This window comes from Scyliorhinus torazame, chromosome 22 (assembly GCF_047496885.1).
Source record: "Scyliorhinus torazame isolate Kashiwa2021f chromosome 22, sScyTor2.1, whole genome shotgun sequence".
NCBI classification, from domain to species: Eukaryota; Metazoa; Chordata; class Chondrichthyes; order Carcharhiniformes; family Scyliorhinidae; genus Scyliorhinus; species Scyliorhinus torazame.
The window spans coordinates 15,377,639-15,397,587 of NC_092728.1; the positions used below are offsets into that span (position 1 = coordinate 15,377,639).

Sequence of the window (19,949 nt, forward strand, 5' to 3'; positions counted from 1 at the left end):
TGTCAGTATTTAACGGGGGGCCTGGGGCGTGTGTCAGTATTTAACAGGGGTCCCTGAGGAGTGTGTCAGTAGTTAACGGGGGTCCCTGAGGCGTGTGTCAGTATGTAACGGGGTCCCTGAGGAGTGTGTCAGTATGTAACGGGAATCCCTGGGGTATGTGTCAGTATATAACGGGATTCCCTGGGGTATGTGTCAGTATATAACGGGATTCCCTGGGGTGTGTGTCAGTATGTAATGGGATTCCCTGGGGTATGTGTCAGTATATAACGGGATTCCCTGGGGTGTGTGTCAGTATGTAATGGGATTCCCTGGGGCGTGTGTCAGTATGTAACGGGATTCCCTGGGGCGTGTGTCAGTATTTAACGGGGGTCCCTGAAAAGTGTGTCAGTATTTAACGGGGTTCCCTGGGGCGTGTCAGTATTTAACAGGGGTCCCTGAGGAGTGTGTCAGTAGTTAATGGGGGTCCCTGAGGCGTGTGTCAGTATTTAACGGGGTCCCTGAGGAGTGTGTCAGTATATAACGGGATTCCCTGGGGCGTGTGCCAGTATTTAACGGGGGTCCCTGAAAAGTGTGTCAGTATTTAACGGGGGTTCTGGGGCGTGTGTCAGTATTTAACGGGATTCCCTGGGGCGTGTGTCAGTATTTAACGGGATTCCCTGGGGTGTGTGTCAGTATTTAACGGGATTCCCTGGGGCGTGTCAGTATTTAACGGGATTCACTGGGGCGTGTGTCAGTATTTAACGGGGGTCCCTGAAAAGTGTGTCAGTATTTAACGGGGTTCCCTGGGGCGTGTCAGTATTTAACAGGGGTCCCTGAGGAGTGTGTCAGTAGTTAATGGGGGTCCCTGAGGCGTGTGTCAGTATTTAACGGGGTCCCTGAGGAGTGTGTCAGTATATAACGGGATTCCCTGGGGCGTGTGCCAGTATTTAACGGGGGTCCCTGAAAAGTGTGTCAGTATTTAACGGGGGTTCTGGGGCGTGTGTCAGTATTTAACGGGATTCCCTGGGGCGTGTGTCAGTATTTAACGGGATTCCCTGGGGTGTGTCAGTATTTAACGGGATTCCCTGGGGCGTGTCAGTATTTAACGGGATTCCCTGGGGTATGTGTCAGTATTTAACCGGGGTCCCCGGGGCGTGTGTCAGTATGTAACGGGATACCCTGGGGCGTGTGTCAGTATGTAACGGGATTCCCTGGGGCGTGTGTCAGTATTTAACCGGGGTCCCTGGGACAGTATGTAACGGGATTCCCTGGGGCGTGAGTCAGTATGTAACGGGATTCCCTGGGGCGTGTATCAGTATGTACCGGGGGTCCCTGTTGCGTGTGTCAGTATGTAACGGGATTCCCTGGGGCGTGTGTCAGTATGTAACGGGGGTCCCTGTGGCGTGTGTCAGTGTGTAACGGGATTCCCTGGGGCGTGTGTCAGTATGTAACGGGGGGTCCCTGTGGCGTGTGTCAGTATGTAACGGGGGTCCCTGTGGCGTGTGTCAGTATGTAACGGGATTCCCTGGGGCGTATGTCAGTATGTAACGGGGATCCCTGTGGCGTGTGTCAGTATTTAACCGGGGTCCCTGGGACAGTATGTAACGGGATTCCCTGGGGCGTGAGTCAGTATGTAACGGGATTCCCTGGGGCGTGTAGCAGTATGTACCGGGGGTCCCTGTTGCGTGTGTCAGTATGTAACGGGATTCCCTGGGGCGTGTGTCAGTATGTAACGGGGGTCCCTGTGGCGTGTGTCAGTGTGTAACGGGATTCCCTGGGGCGTGTGTCAGTATATAACGGGGGGTCCCTGTGGCGTGTGTCAGTATGTAACGGGGGTCCCTGTGGCGTGTGTCAGTATGTAACGGGATTCCCTGGGGCGTATGTCAGTATGTAACGGGGATCCCTGTGGCGTGTGTCAGTATGTAACGGGGGTCCCTGTGGCGTGTGTCAGTATGTAACGGGATTCCCTGGGGCGTGTGTCAGTATTTAACGGGATTCCCTGGGGCGTGTGTCAGTGTGTAACGGGGTTCCCTGTGGCGTGTGTCAGTATTTAACGGGATTCCCTGGGGCATGTGTCGGTATTTAACGGGGGGCCTGGGTGCGTGTGTCAGTATGTAACGGGATTCCCTGGGGCGTGTGTCAGTATTTAACGGGGTTCCCTGTGGCGTGTGTCAGTATGTAACGGGAATCCCTGGGGCGTGTGTCAGTATGTAACGGGGTTCCCTGGGGCGTGTGTCAGTATGTAACAGGATTCCCTGGGGCGTGTGTCAGTATGTAACGGGATTCCCTGGGGCGTGTGTCAGTATGTAACGGGATTCCCTGGGGCGTGTGTCAGTATGTAACGGGATTCCCTGGGGCGTGTGTCAGTATGTAACGGGATTCCCTGGGGCATGTGTCTGTATGTAACAGGATTCCCTGGGGCGTGTGTCAGTATGTAATGGGATTCCCAGGGGCGTGTGTCAGTATGTAACGGGATTCCCTGGGGCGTGTGTCAGTATGTAACGGGATTCCCTGGGGTGTGTGTCAGTATGTAACGGGATTCCCTGGGGTGTGTGTCAGTATGTAACGGGATTCCCTGGGGCGTGTGTCAGTATGTAACGGGATTCCCTGGGGTGTGTGTCAGTATGTAACGGGATTCCCTGGGGCGTGTGTCAGTATGTAACGGGATTCCCTGGGGTGTGTGTCAGTATGTAACGGGATTCCCTGGGGTGTGTGTCAGTATGTAACGGGATTCCCTGGGGCGTATGTCAGTATGTAACGGGGGTCCCTGAGGCGTGTGTCAGTGTGTAACGGGATTCCCTGGGGTGTGTGTCAGTATGTAACGGGATTCCCTGGGGCGTGTGTCAGTATGTAACGGGATTCACTGGGGCGTGTGTCAGTATTTAACGGGATTCCCTGGGGCATGTGTCAGTATTTAACGGGATTCCCTGGGGCGTGTGTCAGTATTTAACGGGATTCCCTGGGGCATGTGTCAGTATGCAACGGGATTCCCTGTGGCGTGTGTCAGTATTTAACGGGATTCCCTGGGGTGTGTGTCAGTATGTAACGGGATTCCCTGTGGCGTGTGTCAGTATTTAACGGGATTCCCTGGGGTGTGTGTCAGTATGTAACGGGATTCCCTGGGGTGTGTGTCAGTATGTAACGGTGTTCCCTGGGGCGTGTGTCAGTATTTAACGGGATTCCCTGGGGCATGTGTCTGTATTTAACGGGATTCCCTGGGGCGTGTGTCAGTATGCAACGGGATTCCCTGTGGCGTGTGTCAGTATTTAACGGGATTCCCTGTGGCGTGTGTCAGTATTTAACGGGGGGCCTGGGGCGTGTGACAGTGTGTAACGGGATTCCCTGGGGCGTGTGTCAGTATGTAACGGGATTCCCTGGGGCGTGTGTCAGTATGTAACGGGATTCCCTGGGGTGTGTGTCAGTATGTAACGGGATTCCCTGGGGCGTGTGACAGTATGTAACGAGATTCCCTGGGGCGTGTGTCAGTATGTAACGGGATTCACTGGGGCGTGTGTCAGTATTTAACGGGATTCCCTGGGGCATGTGTCAGTATTTAACGGGATTCCATGGGGCGTGTGTCAGTATTTAACGGGATTCCCTGGGGCATGTGTCAGTATGCAACGGGATTCCCTGTGGCGTGTGTCAGTATTTAACGGGATTCCCTGGGGTGTGTGTCAGTATGTAACGGGATTCCCTGTGGCGTGTGTCAGTATTTAACGGGATTCCCTGGGGCATGTGTCAGTATTTAACGGGATTCCATGGGGCGTGTGTCAGTATTTAACGGGATTCCCTGGGGCATGTGTCAGTATGCAACGGGATTCCCTGTGGCGTGTGTCAGTATTTAACGGGATTCCCTGGGGTGTGTGTCAGTATGTAACGGGATTCCCTGTGGCGTGTGTCAGTATTTAACGGGATTCCCTGGGGTGTGTGTCAGTATGTAACGGGATTCCCTGGGGTGCGTGTCAGTATGTAACGGTGTTCCCTGGGGCATGTGTCAGTATTTAACGGGATTCCCTGGGGCATGTGTCTGTATTTAACGGGATTCCCTGGGGCGTGTGTCAGTATGCAACGGGATTCCCTGTGGCGTGTGTCAGTATTTAACGGGATTCCCCGTGGCGTGTGTCAGTATTTAACGGGGGGCCTGGGGCGTGTGACAGTATGTAACGGGATTCCCTGGGGCGTGTGTCAGTATTTAACGGGATTCCCTGGGGCATGTGTCAGTATGCAACGGGATTCCCTGTGGCGTGTGTCAGTATTTAACGGGATTCCCTGGGGTATGTGTCAGTATTTAACCGGGGTCCCTGGGGTGTGTGTCAGTGTGTAACGGGATTCCCTGGGGCGTGTGTCAGTATGTAACGGGATTCCCTGGGGCGTGGGTCAGTATTTAACCGGGGTCCCTGGGGCGTGTGTCAGTGTGTAACGGGATTCCCTGGGGCGTGTGTCAGTGTGTAACGGGATTCCCTGGGGCGTGTGTCAATATGTAACGGGATTCCCTTGGGCGTGTGTCAGTATGTAACGGGATTCCCTGGGGCGTGTCAGTATTTAACGGGATTCCCTGGGGCGTGTGTCAGTATTTAACGGGATTCCCTGGGGCGTGTGTCAGTATTTAACGGGATTCCCTGGGGCGTGTGTCAGTATTTAACGGGGATCCCTGTGGTGTGTGTCAGTATGTAACGGGATTCCCTGGGGCGTGTGTCAGTATGTAACAGGATTCCCTGGGGCGTGTGTCAGTATGTAACGGGATTCCCTGGGGCATGTCCGTATGTAACTGGATTCCCTGGGGCGTGTGTCAGTATGTAACGGGATTCCCTGGGGCGTGTGTCAGTATGTAACAGGATTCCCTGGGGCGTGTGTCAGTATGTAACAGGATTCCCTGGGGCGTGTGTCTGTATGTAACAGGATTCCCTGGGGCGTGTGTCAGTATGTAACGGGATTCCCTGGGGCGTGTGTCAGTATGTAACGGGATTCCCTGGGGCGTGTGTCAGTATGTAACGGGATTCCCTGGGGTGTGTGTCAGTATGTAACGGGATTCCCTGGGGCGTGTGTCAGTATGTAACGGGATTCCCTGGGGCGTGTCCGTATGTAACGGGATTCCCTGGGGCGTGTGTCAGTATGTAACGGGGTTCCCTGGGGCGTGTGTCAGTATGTAACGGGATTCCCTGGGGCATGTGTCAGTATGTAACGGGATTCCCTGGGGCGTGTGTCAGTATGTAACGGTGTTCCCTGGGGCGTGTGTCAGTATTTAACGGGGTTCCCTGGGGCGTGTGTCAGTATGTAACGGGGTTCCCTGGGGCGTGTGTCAGTATGTAACGGGATTCCCTGGGGCATGTGTCAGTATGTAACGGGATTCCCTGGGGCGTGTGTCAGTATGTAACGGGATTCCCTGGGGTGTGTGTCAGTATTTAACGGGATTCCCTGGGGCGTGTGTCAGTATTTAACGGGATTCCCTGGGGCATGTGTCAGTATGTAACGGGATTCCCTGGGGCATGTGTCAGTATGTAACGGGATTCCCTGGGGCGTGTGTCAGTATGTAACGGGGTTCCCTGGGGTGTGTGTCAGTATGTAACGGGATTCCCTGGGGCGTGTGTCAGTATTTAACGGGATTCCCTGGGGCGTGTGTCAGTATGTAACGGGATTCCCTGGGGCGTGTCAGTATGTAACGGGGGTCCCTGGGGCGTGTCCGTATGTAACGGACGTCTGGTATTTCTGTTTCAGTTGAAAGCTGTCACAAGTCACAAGTTCATTAGAAACACAAGAACGCCTGCTTCTGCTTGTTTGTTGTTTGTTTTAGAGTTGGCTCCGGAAGAATCCCTTCGGCCCATTGTGTGTGTCCGGCCCCAAAGCTCATCTAATCCCATTTCGCTGCACTCGGTCCGTAGCTTTGTATAATCTGTATTTGTATCACAAGTCGGTTTACATTAACACTGCAATGAAGTTACTGTGAAATTCCCCTCGTCGCCACATTCCGGCGCCTGTTCGGGTACACGGAGGGAGAATTCGGAACGTCCATTTCACCGAACAGCACGTCTTCCAGGACCTGTGGGAGGAAACTGGGAGAAACCCACGCAGGCACGTTCGAAAGTGCAGACTCCGCACAGACAGTGACCCAAACCGGGAATCAAACCTGGGACCCTGGCGCTGTGAAGCTGCAGGGCTAACCACTGCGCTGCCGTGCTCCCCAAGCCGAAGGCCTTTCGAGTGCTGATCTCAATGCCGTTTCGCTCACCCTCCTCCGAAATGCTTGGTTCCTGGCTCAAGTCACCCTCTGGGGTTTGGGCAGCAGAATGAAGGCTGGCACCCCAGCGCAAACACCTCTCTCCCCGAGAGATGCATACTTGGCTGGGTGTGAAAGATGGTGTGGCGCTATGTTGACAAAGCCCAGTATCCTGGCTGGCATCCCTGAATCAAAATCCCTCGAAAAACAAGTATGCGTGTCAATACCACTGGTTTTGTTTGTGGGCAACGCCATACGCAGGTTCTCCGTCCGTCTCTGTATTTGAAGAATTGTTTTGTCTTATCAAATGGCTTCAGTGATGTCATTATTTGGGTGGAGCTGGGCTGTGGCTGTGGGGTTTGCTTTCGTTTTTGAGCTGGGCTGTGGCTCTGGGTTTTACTTTAGTTTTTGAGCTGGGCTGTGGCTCTGGGTTTCACGTTCGCTTTTGAGCTGGGAGCTGTTGTGTGGCCCTGGGCTTCGCCTTCGTTTTCACGTTTGGAAGCCGGATTGAGACAGAGAAGTCTTTCTCTCCCTGCATGTTAAAAGGTGTCTCCAGATCGCTTGATAATTTAAAAGTGACAACTGTTTTTTGGAAGGAATTCAAACCTGCTGGTTTGGAAAGGACAAGATTCTCCATGTGCTGATCTTAAAGACAGTAAGAGTGCCATATTCTGGGCCATACCTTGGAAAAGGGTTTCCTGATTTATAGGATCTTGTTATTAAGATTGGAGAATCTTAAGGGGGGAATTTATTTAGGGTTATATAAGAGTACTGCAGCTGTGTGGGGTATTTATGTTGGTAGTTGATAAAAATGCCTACTCTGTGTGTTTATAAAAATGTCAACTAAATTCATAGAATAAACTGTTGGAGGGCATTTTGTGATACTGGACTATGATATAAATTATAGGTGGCCCTGTAAATACATTGGAGCTCCTCTATTACTTTTGAATAGTTCCGATGAAACAAAAGGTACTCATTGGCTTAGATGCCTGTTTAGAAGAGGCAATTTGTAGAAACAGATAGTGTGTACACAATGCTTGTTAATGTCAGAAAGGACACAAAATGGCTGTTAGCTATGTTGTGATATTAATGAAACAAAATGGCTGATTCCCTGTAAACTGTCTCATGAAAATCAACCGTGGATATGTATAGGGAGTATCCCAACAGCCGCTGATAACTGCTTCACAGAACAAGACATGCAGTGTATCCTTGATAAAGCTCAAGGTCGACATTATGTTAGTTTTGAATGACTTCTGTATGAAGTTGGGGGCGAGTAAGACAATACCCACTTTAATATGGGATAACTGGGATGCTTGGAAAATTGATTGACTGCATGTAATCAAGTGTGACGCGAATATAGTTGATTGATTGTATGTGAATGAGAATACAACTAATTCCGCCCCTTGAATCTGTATATTAACCCGTCTGAGCTTTAGCTCAAGGGGGATAAGGTGCTGTCAAAGGCTGCGGAGTCTGAGATCTTCTCTCCCAGAATTCTGACAGAATAAACTGCTTTTTTACTTACACTTCGTGTGAATATTTTCACCTCTAACAAAGCTTAGTTTTGGATTAAAAGGTAGGACCTTGTGCTCGTCATAACCAAAAAGAATAAACAGTTGTAGGTCAGGTGAACACCAGAATACACTTTGGAATTTTCTAAACCCTGGCCCGTAACACCACACTTAGAAACGTTCATCTGGTGTGCACGTCGCCTTCAGGCGTCCGGTGGTTCTGGTGCCGTTGATTAAATACAGATCTTTCTGCTTCTTTCCATCATCACAGTGAGACTCCGGAGAGCCCAGAGAGAGTGATAGCTGTCATGCAAAAAATCAAGGAGTGTGGACTCCTGCAGCGATGTCAACTGATCTCGGTAAGAGTACACACATCAACGTCGCACAGGCAGCAGTGAAGGGAGTGAGCACGGGGTTAGATACAGAGTAAAGCTCCCTCTACACTGTCCCCATCAAACACTCCCAGGACAGGTACAGCACGGGGTTAGATACAGAGTAAAGCTCCCTCTACACTGTCCCCATCAAACACTCCCAGGACAGGTACAGCACGGGGTTAGATACAGAGTAAAGCTCCCTCTACACTGTCCCCATCAAACACTCCCAGGACAGGTACAGCACGGGGTTAGATACAGAGTAAAGCTCCCTCTACACTGTCCCCATCAAACACTCCCAGGGCAGGTACAGCACGGGGTTAGATACAGAGTAAAGCTCCCTCTACGCTGTCCCCATCAAACACTCCCAGGACAGGTACAGCACGGGGTTACATACAGAGTGAAGCTCCCTCTACGCTGTCCCCATCAAACACTCCCAGGACAGGTACAGCACGGGGTTAGATACAGAGTAAAGCTCCCTCTACGCTGTCCCCATCAAACACTCCCAGGAAATGTACAGCACGGGGTTAGATACAGAGTAAAGCTCCCTCTACACTGTCCCCATCAAACACTCCCAGGACAGGTACAGCACGGGGTTAGATACAGGCCTGGGCCGAGCGAGGGAGTGCCTGGGCCGAGCGAGGGAGGGTCCGCACCGAGCGAGGGAGCGCCTGCGCCGAGCGAGGGAGTGCCTGCGTCGAGCGAGGGAGTGCCTGCGTCGAGCGAGGGAGTGCCTGCGCCGAGCGAGGGAGTGCCTGCGCCGAGCGAGGAAGTGCCTGCGCCGAGCGAGGGAGCGCCTGCGCCGAGCGAGGGAGCGCCTGGGCCGAGCGAGGGAGCGCCTGGGCCGAACGAGGGAGTGAGAGCGCCGAGCGAGGGAGTGCCTGCGCCGAGCGAGGGAGGGTCCGCACCGAGCGAGGGAGCGCCTGCGCCGAGCGAGGGAGTGCCTGGGCCGAGTGAGGGAGCGCCTGGGCCGAACGAGGGAGTGAGCGCCGAGCGAGGGAGTGCCTGCGCCGAGCGAGGGAGGGTCCGCACCGAGCGAGGGAGTGCCTGGGCCGAGCGGGGGAGTGCCTGCGCCGAGCGGGGGAGTGCCTGCGCCGAGCGAGGGAGTGCCTGGGCCGAGCGGGGGAGTGCCTGCGCCGAGCGAGGGAGCGCCTGGGTCGAGCGGGGGAGTGCCTGCGCCGAGCGGGGGAGTGCCTGCGCCGAGCGGGGGGAGTGCCTGCGCAGAGCGGTGGAGTGCCTGGGCCGAGCGAGGGAGTGCCTGCGCCGAGCGAGGGAGTGAGAGCGCCGAGCGAGGGAGTGCCTGCATCGAGCGAGGGAGAGCCTGGGCCGAGCGAGAGAGTGCCTGCGCCGAGCGAGGGAGTGCCTGCGTCGAGCGAGGGAGTGCCTGCGCCGAGCGAGGGAGTGCCTGCGCCGAGCGAGGGAGTGCCTGCGCCGAGCGAGGGAGTGCCTGCGTCGAGCGAGGGAGAGCCTGGGCCGAGCGAGAGAGTTTCTGCGCCGAGCGAGGGAGCGCTTAGGCCGAGCGAGGGAGCGCCTGCCCCGAGCGAGGGAGTGCCTGCGCCGAGCGAGGGAGTGTGAGCGCCGAGCGAGGGAGCGTCTGCGCCGAGCGAGGGAGCGCCTGCGCCGAGCGAGGGAGCGCCTGCGCCGAGCGAGGGAGCGCCTGCGCCGAGCGAGGGAGCGTCTGCGCCGAGCGAGGGAGTGCCTGGGCCGAGCGAGGGAGTGCCTGGGCCGAGCGAGGGAGTGCCTGGGCCGAGCGAGGGAGTGCCTGGGCCGAGCGAGGGAGTGCCTGGGCCGAGCGAGGGAGCGCCTGGGCCGAGCGAGGGAGCGCCTGGGCCGAGCGAGGGAGCGCCTGGGCCGAGCGAGGGAGCGCCTGTGCCGAGCGAGGGAGCGCCTGTGCCGAGCGAGGGAGCGCCTGGGCCGAGCGAGGGAGTGCCTGGGCCGAGCGAGGGAGTGTCTGCCCCGAGCGGGGGAGTGAGAGCGCCGAGCGAGGGAGCGCCTGCGCCGAGCGAGGGAGTGTCTGCGCCGAGCGAGGGAGTGTCTGCGCCGAGCGAGGGAGTGCCTGGGCCGAGCGAGGGAGTGCCTGGGCCGAGCGAGGGAGTGCCTGGGCCGAGCGAGGGAGTGTCTGCCCCGAGCGGGGGAGTGAGAGCGCCGAGCGAGGGAGCGCCTGCGCCGAGCGAGGGAGCGTCTGCGCCGAGCGAGGGAGTGTCTGCGCCGAGCGAGGGAGTGTCTGCGCCGAGCGAGGGAGCGCCTGCGCCGAGCGAGGGAGCGTCTGCGCCGAGCGAGGGAGTGTCTGCGCCGAGCGAGGGAGTGCCTGGGCCGAGCGAGGGAGTGCCTGGGCCGAGCGAGGGAGTGCCTGGGCCGAGCGAGGGAGTGTCTGCCCCGAGCGGGGGAGTGAGAGCGCCGAGCGAGGGAGCGCCTGCGCCGAGCGAGGGAGCGTCTGCGCCGAGCGAGGGAGTGTCTGCGCCGAGCGAGGGAGTGTCTGCGCCGAGCGAGGGAGCGCCTGCGCCGAGCGAGGGAGCGCCTGCGCCGAGCGAGGGAGCGTCTGCGCCGAGCGAGGGAGTGCCTGGGCCGAGCGAGGGAGTGCCTGGGCCGAGCGAGGGAGTGCCTGGGCCGAGCGAGGGAGCGCCTGGGCCGAGCGAGGGAGCGCCTGGGCCGAGCGAGGGAGTGCCTGGGCCGAGCGAGGGAGTGCCTGGGCCGAGCGAGGGAGTGCCTGGGCCGAGCGAGGGAGTGTCTGCCCCGAGCGGGGGAGTGAGAGCGCCGAGCGAGGGAGCGCCTGCGCCGAGCGAGGGAGTGTCTGCGCCGAGCGAGGGAGTGTCTGCGCCGAGCGAGGGAGTGTCTGCGCCGAGCGAGGGAGTGCCTGGGCCGAGCGAGGGAGTGCCTGGGCCGAGCGAGGGAGTGCCTGGGCCGAGCGAGGGAGTGTCTGCCCCGAGCGGGGGAGTGAGAGCGCCAAGCGAGGGAGCGCCTGCGCCGAGCGAGGGAGTGTCTGCGCCGAGCGAGGGAGTGTCTGCGCCGAGCGAGGGAGTGTCTGCGCCGAGCGAGGGAGTGTCTGCGCCGAGCGAGGGAGTGTCTGCGCCGAGCGAGGGAGTGAGAGCGCCGAGCGAGGGAGCGCCTGCGCCGAGCGAGGGAGCGCCTGCGCCGAGCGAGGGAGTGTCTGCGCCGAGCGAGGGAGTGAGAGCGCTGAGCGAGGGAGCGTCTGCGCCGAGCGAGGGAGTGCCTGGGCCGAGCGAGGGAGTGCCTGGGCCGAGCGAGGGAGTGTCTGCGCCGAGCGAGGGAGTGCCTGCCGCGAGCGAGGGAGTGTCTGCGCCGAGCGAGGGAGTGAGAGCGCCGAGCGAGGGAGCGTCTGCGCCGAGCGAGGGACTGCCTGCGCCGAGTGAGGGAGTGCCTGCGCCGAGCGAGGGAGTGCCTGCGCCGAGCGAGGGAGTGCCTGCGCCGAGCGAGGGAGTGCCTGCGCCGAGCGAGGGAGTGCCTGCGCCGAGCGAGGGAGTGCCTGCGCCGAGCGAGGTAGTGCTTGCGTGGGGATCTGTGTGTGCAAGAGTGAGTGCGAAAGCATGTGCGCGCTTGCGATTGGGGGAAAACGTTCTCCGATATTAATGGTGCCATCAGCAGGTTGATAAACATTTTGTCTGCTTTTTCTGAAGCCCAGATCGGCAACAAAAGAGGACCTTCTGCTTGTTCACAGGTTAGTATAGTAGGGGCGATGGCGGAGTGGGTGGGGTCTCATCACATGGCTCACCACACCCAAGACCTTCACAGTGATCTTGATGTGTGTGTGTGGGGGGGCCCGGAAGTGGAACGTGCAGGTGGTGAGTGTTCCTCGTGGCGTCTGCTGCCCTCGTCCTCATAGGGGGTAGAGGTGGCGGGTTTGGGCCGCGCTTGTCGAAGGAGCCTTGGCGAGTGGCTGCAGTGCATCTTGTAGACGGTGCACACGGCTGCCGCTGTGCGTCGGTGGGTGGAGGGAGTGGGTGTTGAAGGTGGGGGTTAGCGTGTCGATCGAGCGGGGGGGAGGGCGCTGCTTTGTCCTGGATGGTGTCGAGCTTCTCGAGTGTTGTCGGAGCCGCGCTCATCCAGGCGAGTGGGAGAGTCCATCACACTCCTGTCCTTGTAGATCGTGGAATGAAAGATAGTGCAAATAGCCCTCCACGCGGGAGCCATGAGCCATTGAATTGCAGAACAGGCTCGAGGGGCTGAACGGCCTGTGATGCAGCCAGCTAGGATACTTACTATGGTGCATCTGTAAAAGTTGGGAAAAGTCAATGTGGACATGCCAAATTTCCTTAGTTTCCCAAGAAAGTATAGACGCTGCTGTGCTTTCTTGGTCACAGCATCGACGTGGGTGGACCAGGACAGATTGTTGGTGATGTGCACACCAAGGATTTTGTCAGCCATCTCCACCTCGGCCCCGTTGATGCTGACAGGGGTGTGTACGATATTTGTGATTCCTGAAGTCAATGACCAGCTCTTTAGTTTTGCTGACATTGAGGGAGAGATTGTCGTCTCTGCACCACTCCACTAGGTTCTCTATCTCCCTCCTGTATTCTGACTCATCGTTGTTCGAGATCCGGCCCACTATAGTCGTGTCGTCAGCAAACGTTTAGATGGAGGGGGCTAAGTACGCAGTTTTGGGGGCCCAAGTATTGAGGACTATCGGGGAGGAGGTGTTGTTTATTCTTACTGATTGTGGTCTGTTGGTCAGAAAACCGAGGATCCAGTTGCAGAGTGGGGAGCCAAGTCCTAGGTTTTGGAGCTTTGATATGAGCTTGGCTGGGATTATGGTGTTGAAGGCGGAGCTGTAGTCAATAAATAGGAGTCTGATGTAGGAGTCCTTGTTGTCGAGATGCTCTAGGGATGAGTGTAGGGCCAGGGAGATGTCGTTTGCTGTGGACCGGTTGTGGCGGTATACGAATTACAGTGGATATAGTCATTCTGGGAGTATGGAGTTGATGTGCTTTGACATGTGAGGGTACCTTTAAGAAATGGGTGTTTATAAATGGGTGTGTATATAAATATCTGTAGTGAGAGTACCTTTAAGAAATGGGTGTTTACTACTGCAGTGATGTCAGAGAGTGGGTGGAGCTGGGCTGTCTGTCAGCTTTTTACTTTCGTTTTTGAGCAGGATGCGGGGTGTGTTTTAGTTTCGTTTTCAGTGTTGGAGCTGAAGCCAGACAGAGCAGGTGTACTGTTGATCTCTCTGCCATGAAAAGACTATCTCTGGATCATTTGGTGAATTCAGAATTATAAATGTTCTCCGGAGTGAATGTAAACCTGATGTGCTTCTGTTAAAAGGTGTTTCTTCTGTCTTCTGGATGTTGTTTGGGAAGTTATTAAGGATTACTTAGTGTTGTATTCTTTTGGGTGTGTATTTGAATTGATGGTTGCTAAGATGTTCACTGTATGTTTTAAAAAGGTTAACTTGAGTTCATAGAATAAACATTGTTTTGCTTAGAAAAATACTTTTCCATTTCTGCTGTCCCACACCTGTAGAGTGGGCCGTGTGCTCCCCATACCACAATCTATTAAAAGTTGTGGGTCAGGTGAACTCCATGATACACTTTGGGGTTCTCTAAACCCTGGCCCATAACAACCTCTCAAAGTACTTCATGACGATCAACATCAGGGCGATAGTCATTGAGGCATGTTGCCTGGTTCTCCTTTGGCACCGGCATGATGGTGGTTTTCTTGAAGTAAGTGGAGACATCGGAAAGGAGTAGGCAGCGAAATCCTCTTTGTACTGCTCTGTTCCTGTGTTAGGTTTCTTCTTTGTCAGCTGCCAACCAGAGGCCCCGGTGCTTTGTACAGAGCTAATGCTAGCACTGCTCTGTCCTGCCCTGGGGCGGGATTCTCCGACCCCCCGCCGTGTCCCGAATTCTCCGCCACCAGAGAATCGGCGCCCCCCCCCCCCCCCGGCGATTCTCCGGCCCGCCATGGGCCGAAGTCCCACCGCTGTCAACCCTCTCCCGCCGGCCTGGATTAAACCACCTACCTTACCGGCGGGAGCAGGCGGCGCGGGCGGGCTCCGGGATCCTGGGGGGGGGGTGGGGGGGGGGCGCGCGGGGCGATCTGGCCCAGAGGGTTGCCCCCACGGTGGCCTGGCCCGCGATCGGGGCCCACCGATCTGCGGGCGGGCCTGTGACTCTTTTTCTTCCGCCTTCGCCATGGTCTTCACCGTGGTGGAGGTGGAAGAGACCCCCTTCCCTGCGCATGCGCGGGGATGACGTCAGCAGCCGCTGACGCTCCCGCGCATGCGTGGACTTACGCAGGCCGGCAAAGTCCTTTCGGCCCTGTCTGGCATGGTGCCAAAGGCCTTCCGCGCCAGCCGGCGGAGCGGAAACCACTCCGGCACCGGCCTAGCCCCTCAAGGTGAGGGCTTGGCCCCTCTCCGCACCTTTGGGGCGGCCCGACGCCGGAGTCGTTCCCGGCGGGGCGGGGAGAATCCCGCCCCTGGACTCTGCTCAGCAGCTCTCTCTGGCAGATTCAGTTGTGAGATCCTGGCCAGTAGGTGCACTGCCTATTTGTGTCTCTAGCCGTCTCTTACTTGCAAGAAAACGATACATCTTCACAGTCCTCCAGCCAGCTAGAAAGGAAGAAGCTCTCTTCCGTGATATGGTGCCAAATGTGCGTGCAGGGTGCGTGACCTGCTCACTGCTGCCTCTTCTGGCCGGAAGACTGCTCACAGCCACGCTTCCTTCTCATTTCAAAGGCTGCAGCGTTCACTGTTCTCGACAAAAATGCCTGTCGCAACCATTGGGTGCGATTGAGACCGCCGCATGAACCCCATGACCCTCCAGGCGCCCCCAAGACCCACGCACAGGTCGCGACCTACAGCACCCGGGGTCTTCAGCGGGTCAAAATGGCGGCTCACCCACCATTTTCTCAAGGGGCAACCGTCAGCGACCACCCACATCCCCGTGAGCCAATGGGGGGTGGGGGACAAAAAAGGTCGGACATGAGAAGGAATTTATTCACTGGAGAGAGAGGGGGGGGGGGGGGGGCGGGCGGGGCAGTGATTCTGTGGAATTTTCATCCCCGGGAGCTCGGGATGGTCAGATGCGGAATATATTTGAGTTTGAGATGACGTGATCTTTGGACACAAAGGGATAGAGGGTAGGGAAAGCCATGTCGCGATAGAAGATGATAAGAATGACGGAGCAGGTTTGAGGGTCTCTCCTGTTGTTGCAGTCTCTGATGTTCTTAACCAGAGGTTGTGCCAAAGTTTGGTTCAAACTGCTCAGGTGTCTGTGCTTGTCTTCCTGCAGCCTGGATTACGTCGACATGATCATATCGACACAGAAAATGAGCACGGTGGCGCTCAGAGCACATTCGGAGGGTTATGACTTGGTCTACTTCCATACCGTGAGTTCTGAAGTTGCTCTGCGGAGCTTGCAAAGATTGGCTGCTCGTGATTCCAATTGTTAACAATCGGAGTGTTGGTGATGGGATGGGGGGGGGGGGGGGAAGAGAACTGGATCACCGCACCTGCAAAAAATTCCCATTTGGTTTGGATCCATTGGGATTGTGTACAGGGGGAGTGAACGGGAACGGGTTTGGGTTCAATGGGATTGTGTACAGTGGGAGTGAATGGGAAGGGGTTTGGGTCCATTGGGATTGTGCACAGTGGGAGTGAATGGGAAGGGGTTTGGGTCCATTGGGATTGTGCACAGTGGGAGTGAATGGGAAGGGGTTTGGGTCCATTGGGATTGTGTACAGTGGGAGTGAATGGGAAGGGGTTTGATCCATTGGGATTGTGCACAGTGCGAGTGAATGGGAAGGGGTTTGGGTCCATTGGGATTGTGTACAGTGGGAGTGAACGGGAAGGGGTTTTGATCCATTGGGATTGTGCACAGTGGGAGTGAATGGGAAGGGGTTTGGGTCCATTGGGATTGCGTACAGTGGGAATGAATGGGATGGGGTTTCGGTCCATTGGGATTGTGCACAGTGGGAATGAATGGGATGGGGTTTCAGTCCATTGGGATTGTGCACAGTGGGAGTGAACGCAAAGTGGTTTGGGTCCATTCAGGGTTGTGCACAGTGGGAGTGAACGGGAAGGGGTTTGGGTCCATTTTGGGTTGTGCACAGTGGGAGTGAATGGGAAGGGGTTTGGGTCCATTGGGATTATGTACAGTGGGAGTGAATGGGAAGTGGTTTGGGTCCATTGGGATTGTGAACAATGGGAGTGAATGGGAAGGGATTCGGGTCCATTGGGATTGTGCACAGTGGGAGTGAATGTGAAGGGGTTTGGGTCCATTGGGATTGTGTACAGTGGGAGTGAACGGGAAGGGGTTTGGGTCCATTTTCGGTTGTGTACAGTGGGAGTGAATGGGAAGGGGTTTGGGTCCATTTGGGTTGTGGACAGTGGGAGTGAATGGGAAGGGGTTTGGGTCCATTGGGATTATGTACAGTGGGAGTGAATGGGAAGCGGTTTGGGTCCATTGGGATTGTGTACAATGGGAGTGAATGGGAAGGGATTCGGGTCCATTGGGATTGTGCACAGTGGGAGTGAATGGGAAGGGGTTTGGGTCCATTGGGATTATGTACAGTGGGAGTGAATGGGAAGCGGTTTGGGTCCATTGGGATTGTGTACAATGGGAGTGAATGGGAAAGGGTTTGGGTCCATTGGGATTGTGTACAGTGGGAGTGAACGGGAAGGGGTTTGGGTCCATTGGGGTTGTGCACAGTGGGAGTGTATGGGAAGAGGTTTGGGTCCATTGGGATTGTGCACAGTGGGAGTGAACGGGAAGGGGTTTGGGTCCATTGCGATTGTGCACAGTGGGAGTGAATGGGAAGGGGTTTGCGTCCATTGCGATTGTGCACAGTGGGAGTGAACGGGAAGGGGTTTGGGTCCATTGGGATTGTGTACAGTGGGAGTGAACGGGAAGGGGTTTGGGTCCATTGGGGTGTGTACAGTGGGAGTGAATGGGAAGGGGTTTGGGTCCATTGGGGTTGTGTACAGTGGGAGTGAATGGGAAGGGGTTTGGGTCCATTGGGATTGTGTACAGAGGGAGTGAATGGGAAGGGGTGTGGGTCCATTGGGATTGTGTACAGTGGGAGTGAACGGGAAGGGGTTTGGGTCCATTGGGATTGTGCACAGTGGGAGTGAATGGGAAGGGGTTTGGGTCCATTGGGTTGTGCACAGTGGGAGTGAACGATAAGGGGTTTGGGTCCATTGGGATTGTGCACAGTGGGAGTGAATGGGAAGGGGTTTGGGTCCATTGGGATTGTGTACAGTGGGAGTGAATGGGAAGGGGTTTGGGTCCATTGGGGTTGTGTACAGTGGGAGTGAACGGGAAGGGGTTTGGGTCCATTGGGATTGTGTACAGTGGGAGTGAACGGGAAGGGGTTTGGGTCCATTGGGATTGTGCACAGTGGGAGTGAACGGGAAGGGGTTTGGGTCCATTGGGATTGTGCACAGTGGGAGTGAACGGGAAGGGGTTTGGGTCCATTGGGATTGTGTACAGTGGGAGTGAATGGGAAGGGGTTAGGGTCCATTGGGATTGTGCACAGTGGGAGTGAACGGGAAGGGGTTTGGGTCCATTGGGATTGTGCACAGTGGGAGTGAACGGGAAGGGGTTTGGGTCCATTGGGATTGTGTACAGTGGGAGTGAATGGAAAGGGGTTAGGGTCCATTGGGATTGTGCACAGTGGGAGTGAACGGGAAGGGGTTTGGGTCCATTGGGATTGTGCACAGTGGGAGTGAACGGGAAGGGGTTTGGGTCCATTGGGATTGTGTACAGTGGGAGTGAACGGGAAGGGGTTTGGGTCCATTGGGATTGTGCACAGTGGGAGTGAATGTGAAGGCGTTTGGATCCATTGGGATTGTGCACAGTGTGAGTGAATGGGAAGGAGTTTGGGTCCATTGGGGTTCTGCACAGTGGGAGTGAATGGGATGGGGTTTGGGTCCATTTGGGTTGTGTACAGTGGGAGTGAACGGGAAGAGTTTGGGTCCATTGCAATTATGTACAGTGGGAGGGAATGGGAAGCGGTTTGGGTCCATTGGGATTGTGTACAATGGGAGTCAATGGGAAAGGGATTGGATCCATTGGGATTGTGTACAGTGGGAGTGAACGGGAAGGGGTTTGGGTCCATTGGGGTTGTGCACGGTGGGAGTGAATGGGAAGAGGTTTGGGTCCATTGGGATTGTGCACAGTGGGAGTGAACGGGAAGGTGTTTGGGTCCATTGGGATTGTGTACAGTGGGAGTGAACGGCAAGGCGTTTGGATCCATTGGGATTGTGCACAGTGTGAGTGAATGGGAAGGAGTTTGGGTCCATTGGGATTGTGTACAGTGGGAGTGAACGGGAAGGGGTTTGGGTCCATTGGGATTGTGTACAGTGGGAGTGAATGGGAAGCGGTTTGGGTCCATTGGGAATGTGCACAGTGGGAATGAATGGGATGGGGTTACGGTCCATTGGGATTGTGCACAGTGGGAATGAATGGGATGGGGTTTCAGTCCATTGGGATTGTGTACAGTGGGAGTGAATGGGAAGGGGTTTGGGTCCATTGGGATTGTGGACAGTGGGAATGAATAGGATGGGATTTGGGTCCATTGGGGTTGTGCACAGTGGGAGTGAATGGGAAGGGGTTTGGGTCCATTTGGGTTGTGTACAGTGGGAGTGAATGGGAAAGGGTTTGGGTCCATTTGGGTTGTGTACAGTGGGAGTGAATGGGAAGGGGTTTGGGTCCATTGGGATTATGTACAGTGGGAGTGAATGGGAAGCGGTTTGGGCCCATTGGGATTGTGTACAATGGGAGTGAATGGGAAAGGGTTTGGGTCCATTGGGATTGTGTACAGTGGGAGTGAACGGGAAGGGGTTTGGGTCCATTGGGGTTGTGCACAGTGGGAGTGAATGGGAAGAGGTTTGGGTCCATTGGGATTGTGCACAGTGGGAGTGAACGGGAAGGGGTTTGGGTCCATTGCGATTGTGCACAGTGGGAGTGAATGGGAAGTGGTTTGCGTCCATTGCGATTGTGCACAGTGGGAGTGAATGGGAAGGGGTTTGGGTCCATTGGGATTGTGCACAGTGGGAGTGAACGGGAAGGGGTTTGGGTCCATTGGGGTGTGTACAGTGGGAGTGAATGGGAAGGGGTTTGGGACCATTGGGATTGTGTACAGTGGGAGTGAATGGGAAGGGGTTTGGGTCCATTGGGGTTGTGTACAGTGGGAGTGAATGGGAAGGGGTTTGGGACCATTGGGATTGTGCACAGTGCGAGTGAACGGGAAGGGGTTTGGGTCCATTGGGATTGTGTACAGAGGGAGTGAATGGGAAGGGGTGTGGGTCCGTTGGGATTGTGTACAGTGGGAGTGAACGGGAAGCGGTTTGGGTCCATTGGGGTTGTGTACAGTGGGAGTTAACGGGAAGGGGTTTGGGTCCATTGGGATTGTGCACAGTGGGAGTGAACGGGAAGGGGTTTGGGTCCATTGTGATTGTGCACAGTGGGAGTGAATGGGAAGGGGTTTGGGTCCATTGCGATTCTGCACAGTGGGAGTGAATGGGAAGGGGTTTGCGTCCATTGCGATTGTGCACAGTGGGAGTGAATGGGAAGGGGTTTGAGTCCATTGGGATTGTGCACAGTGGGAGTGAACGGGAAGGGGTTTGGGTCCATTGGGGTGTGTACAGTGGGAGTGAATGGGAAGGGGTTTGGGTCCATTGGGATTGTGTACAGTGGGAGTGAATGGGAAGGGGTTTGGGTCCATTGGGGTTGTGTACAGTGGGAGTGAATGGGAAGGGGTTTGGGTCCATTGGGATTGTGTACAGTGGGAGTGAACGGGAAGGGGTTTGGGTCCATTGGGGTTGTGTACAGTGGGAGAGAACGGGTAGGTGTTTGGGTCCATTGGGATTGTGTACAGTGGGAGTGAACGGGAAGGGGTTTGGGTCCATTGGGA

At 56.0% G+C, this 19,949-nt stretch overlaps 1 protein-coding gene across 2 annotated transcripts in view; it reads left to right on the plus strand.

Moving 5' to 3' along the window:
• hdac6 (histone deacetylase 6) overlaps positions 1-19,949 on the plus strand; it is a 249,740-nt gene that overhangs the window by 60,346 nt on the left and 169,445 nt on the right. For both annotated transcript variants that reach the window (XM_072487920.1, XM_072487921.1), the window contains exons 4-6: positions 7,976-8,063; positions 11,711-11,751; positions 15,326-15,422. In XM_072487920.1, the coding sequence (XP_072344021.1) occupies positions 7,976-8,063; positions 11,711-11,751; positions 15,326-15,422 (226 nt within the window). The remainder of the gene's footprint in view (positions 1-7,975; positions 8,064-11,710; positions 11,752-15,325; positions 15,423-19,949) is intronic.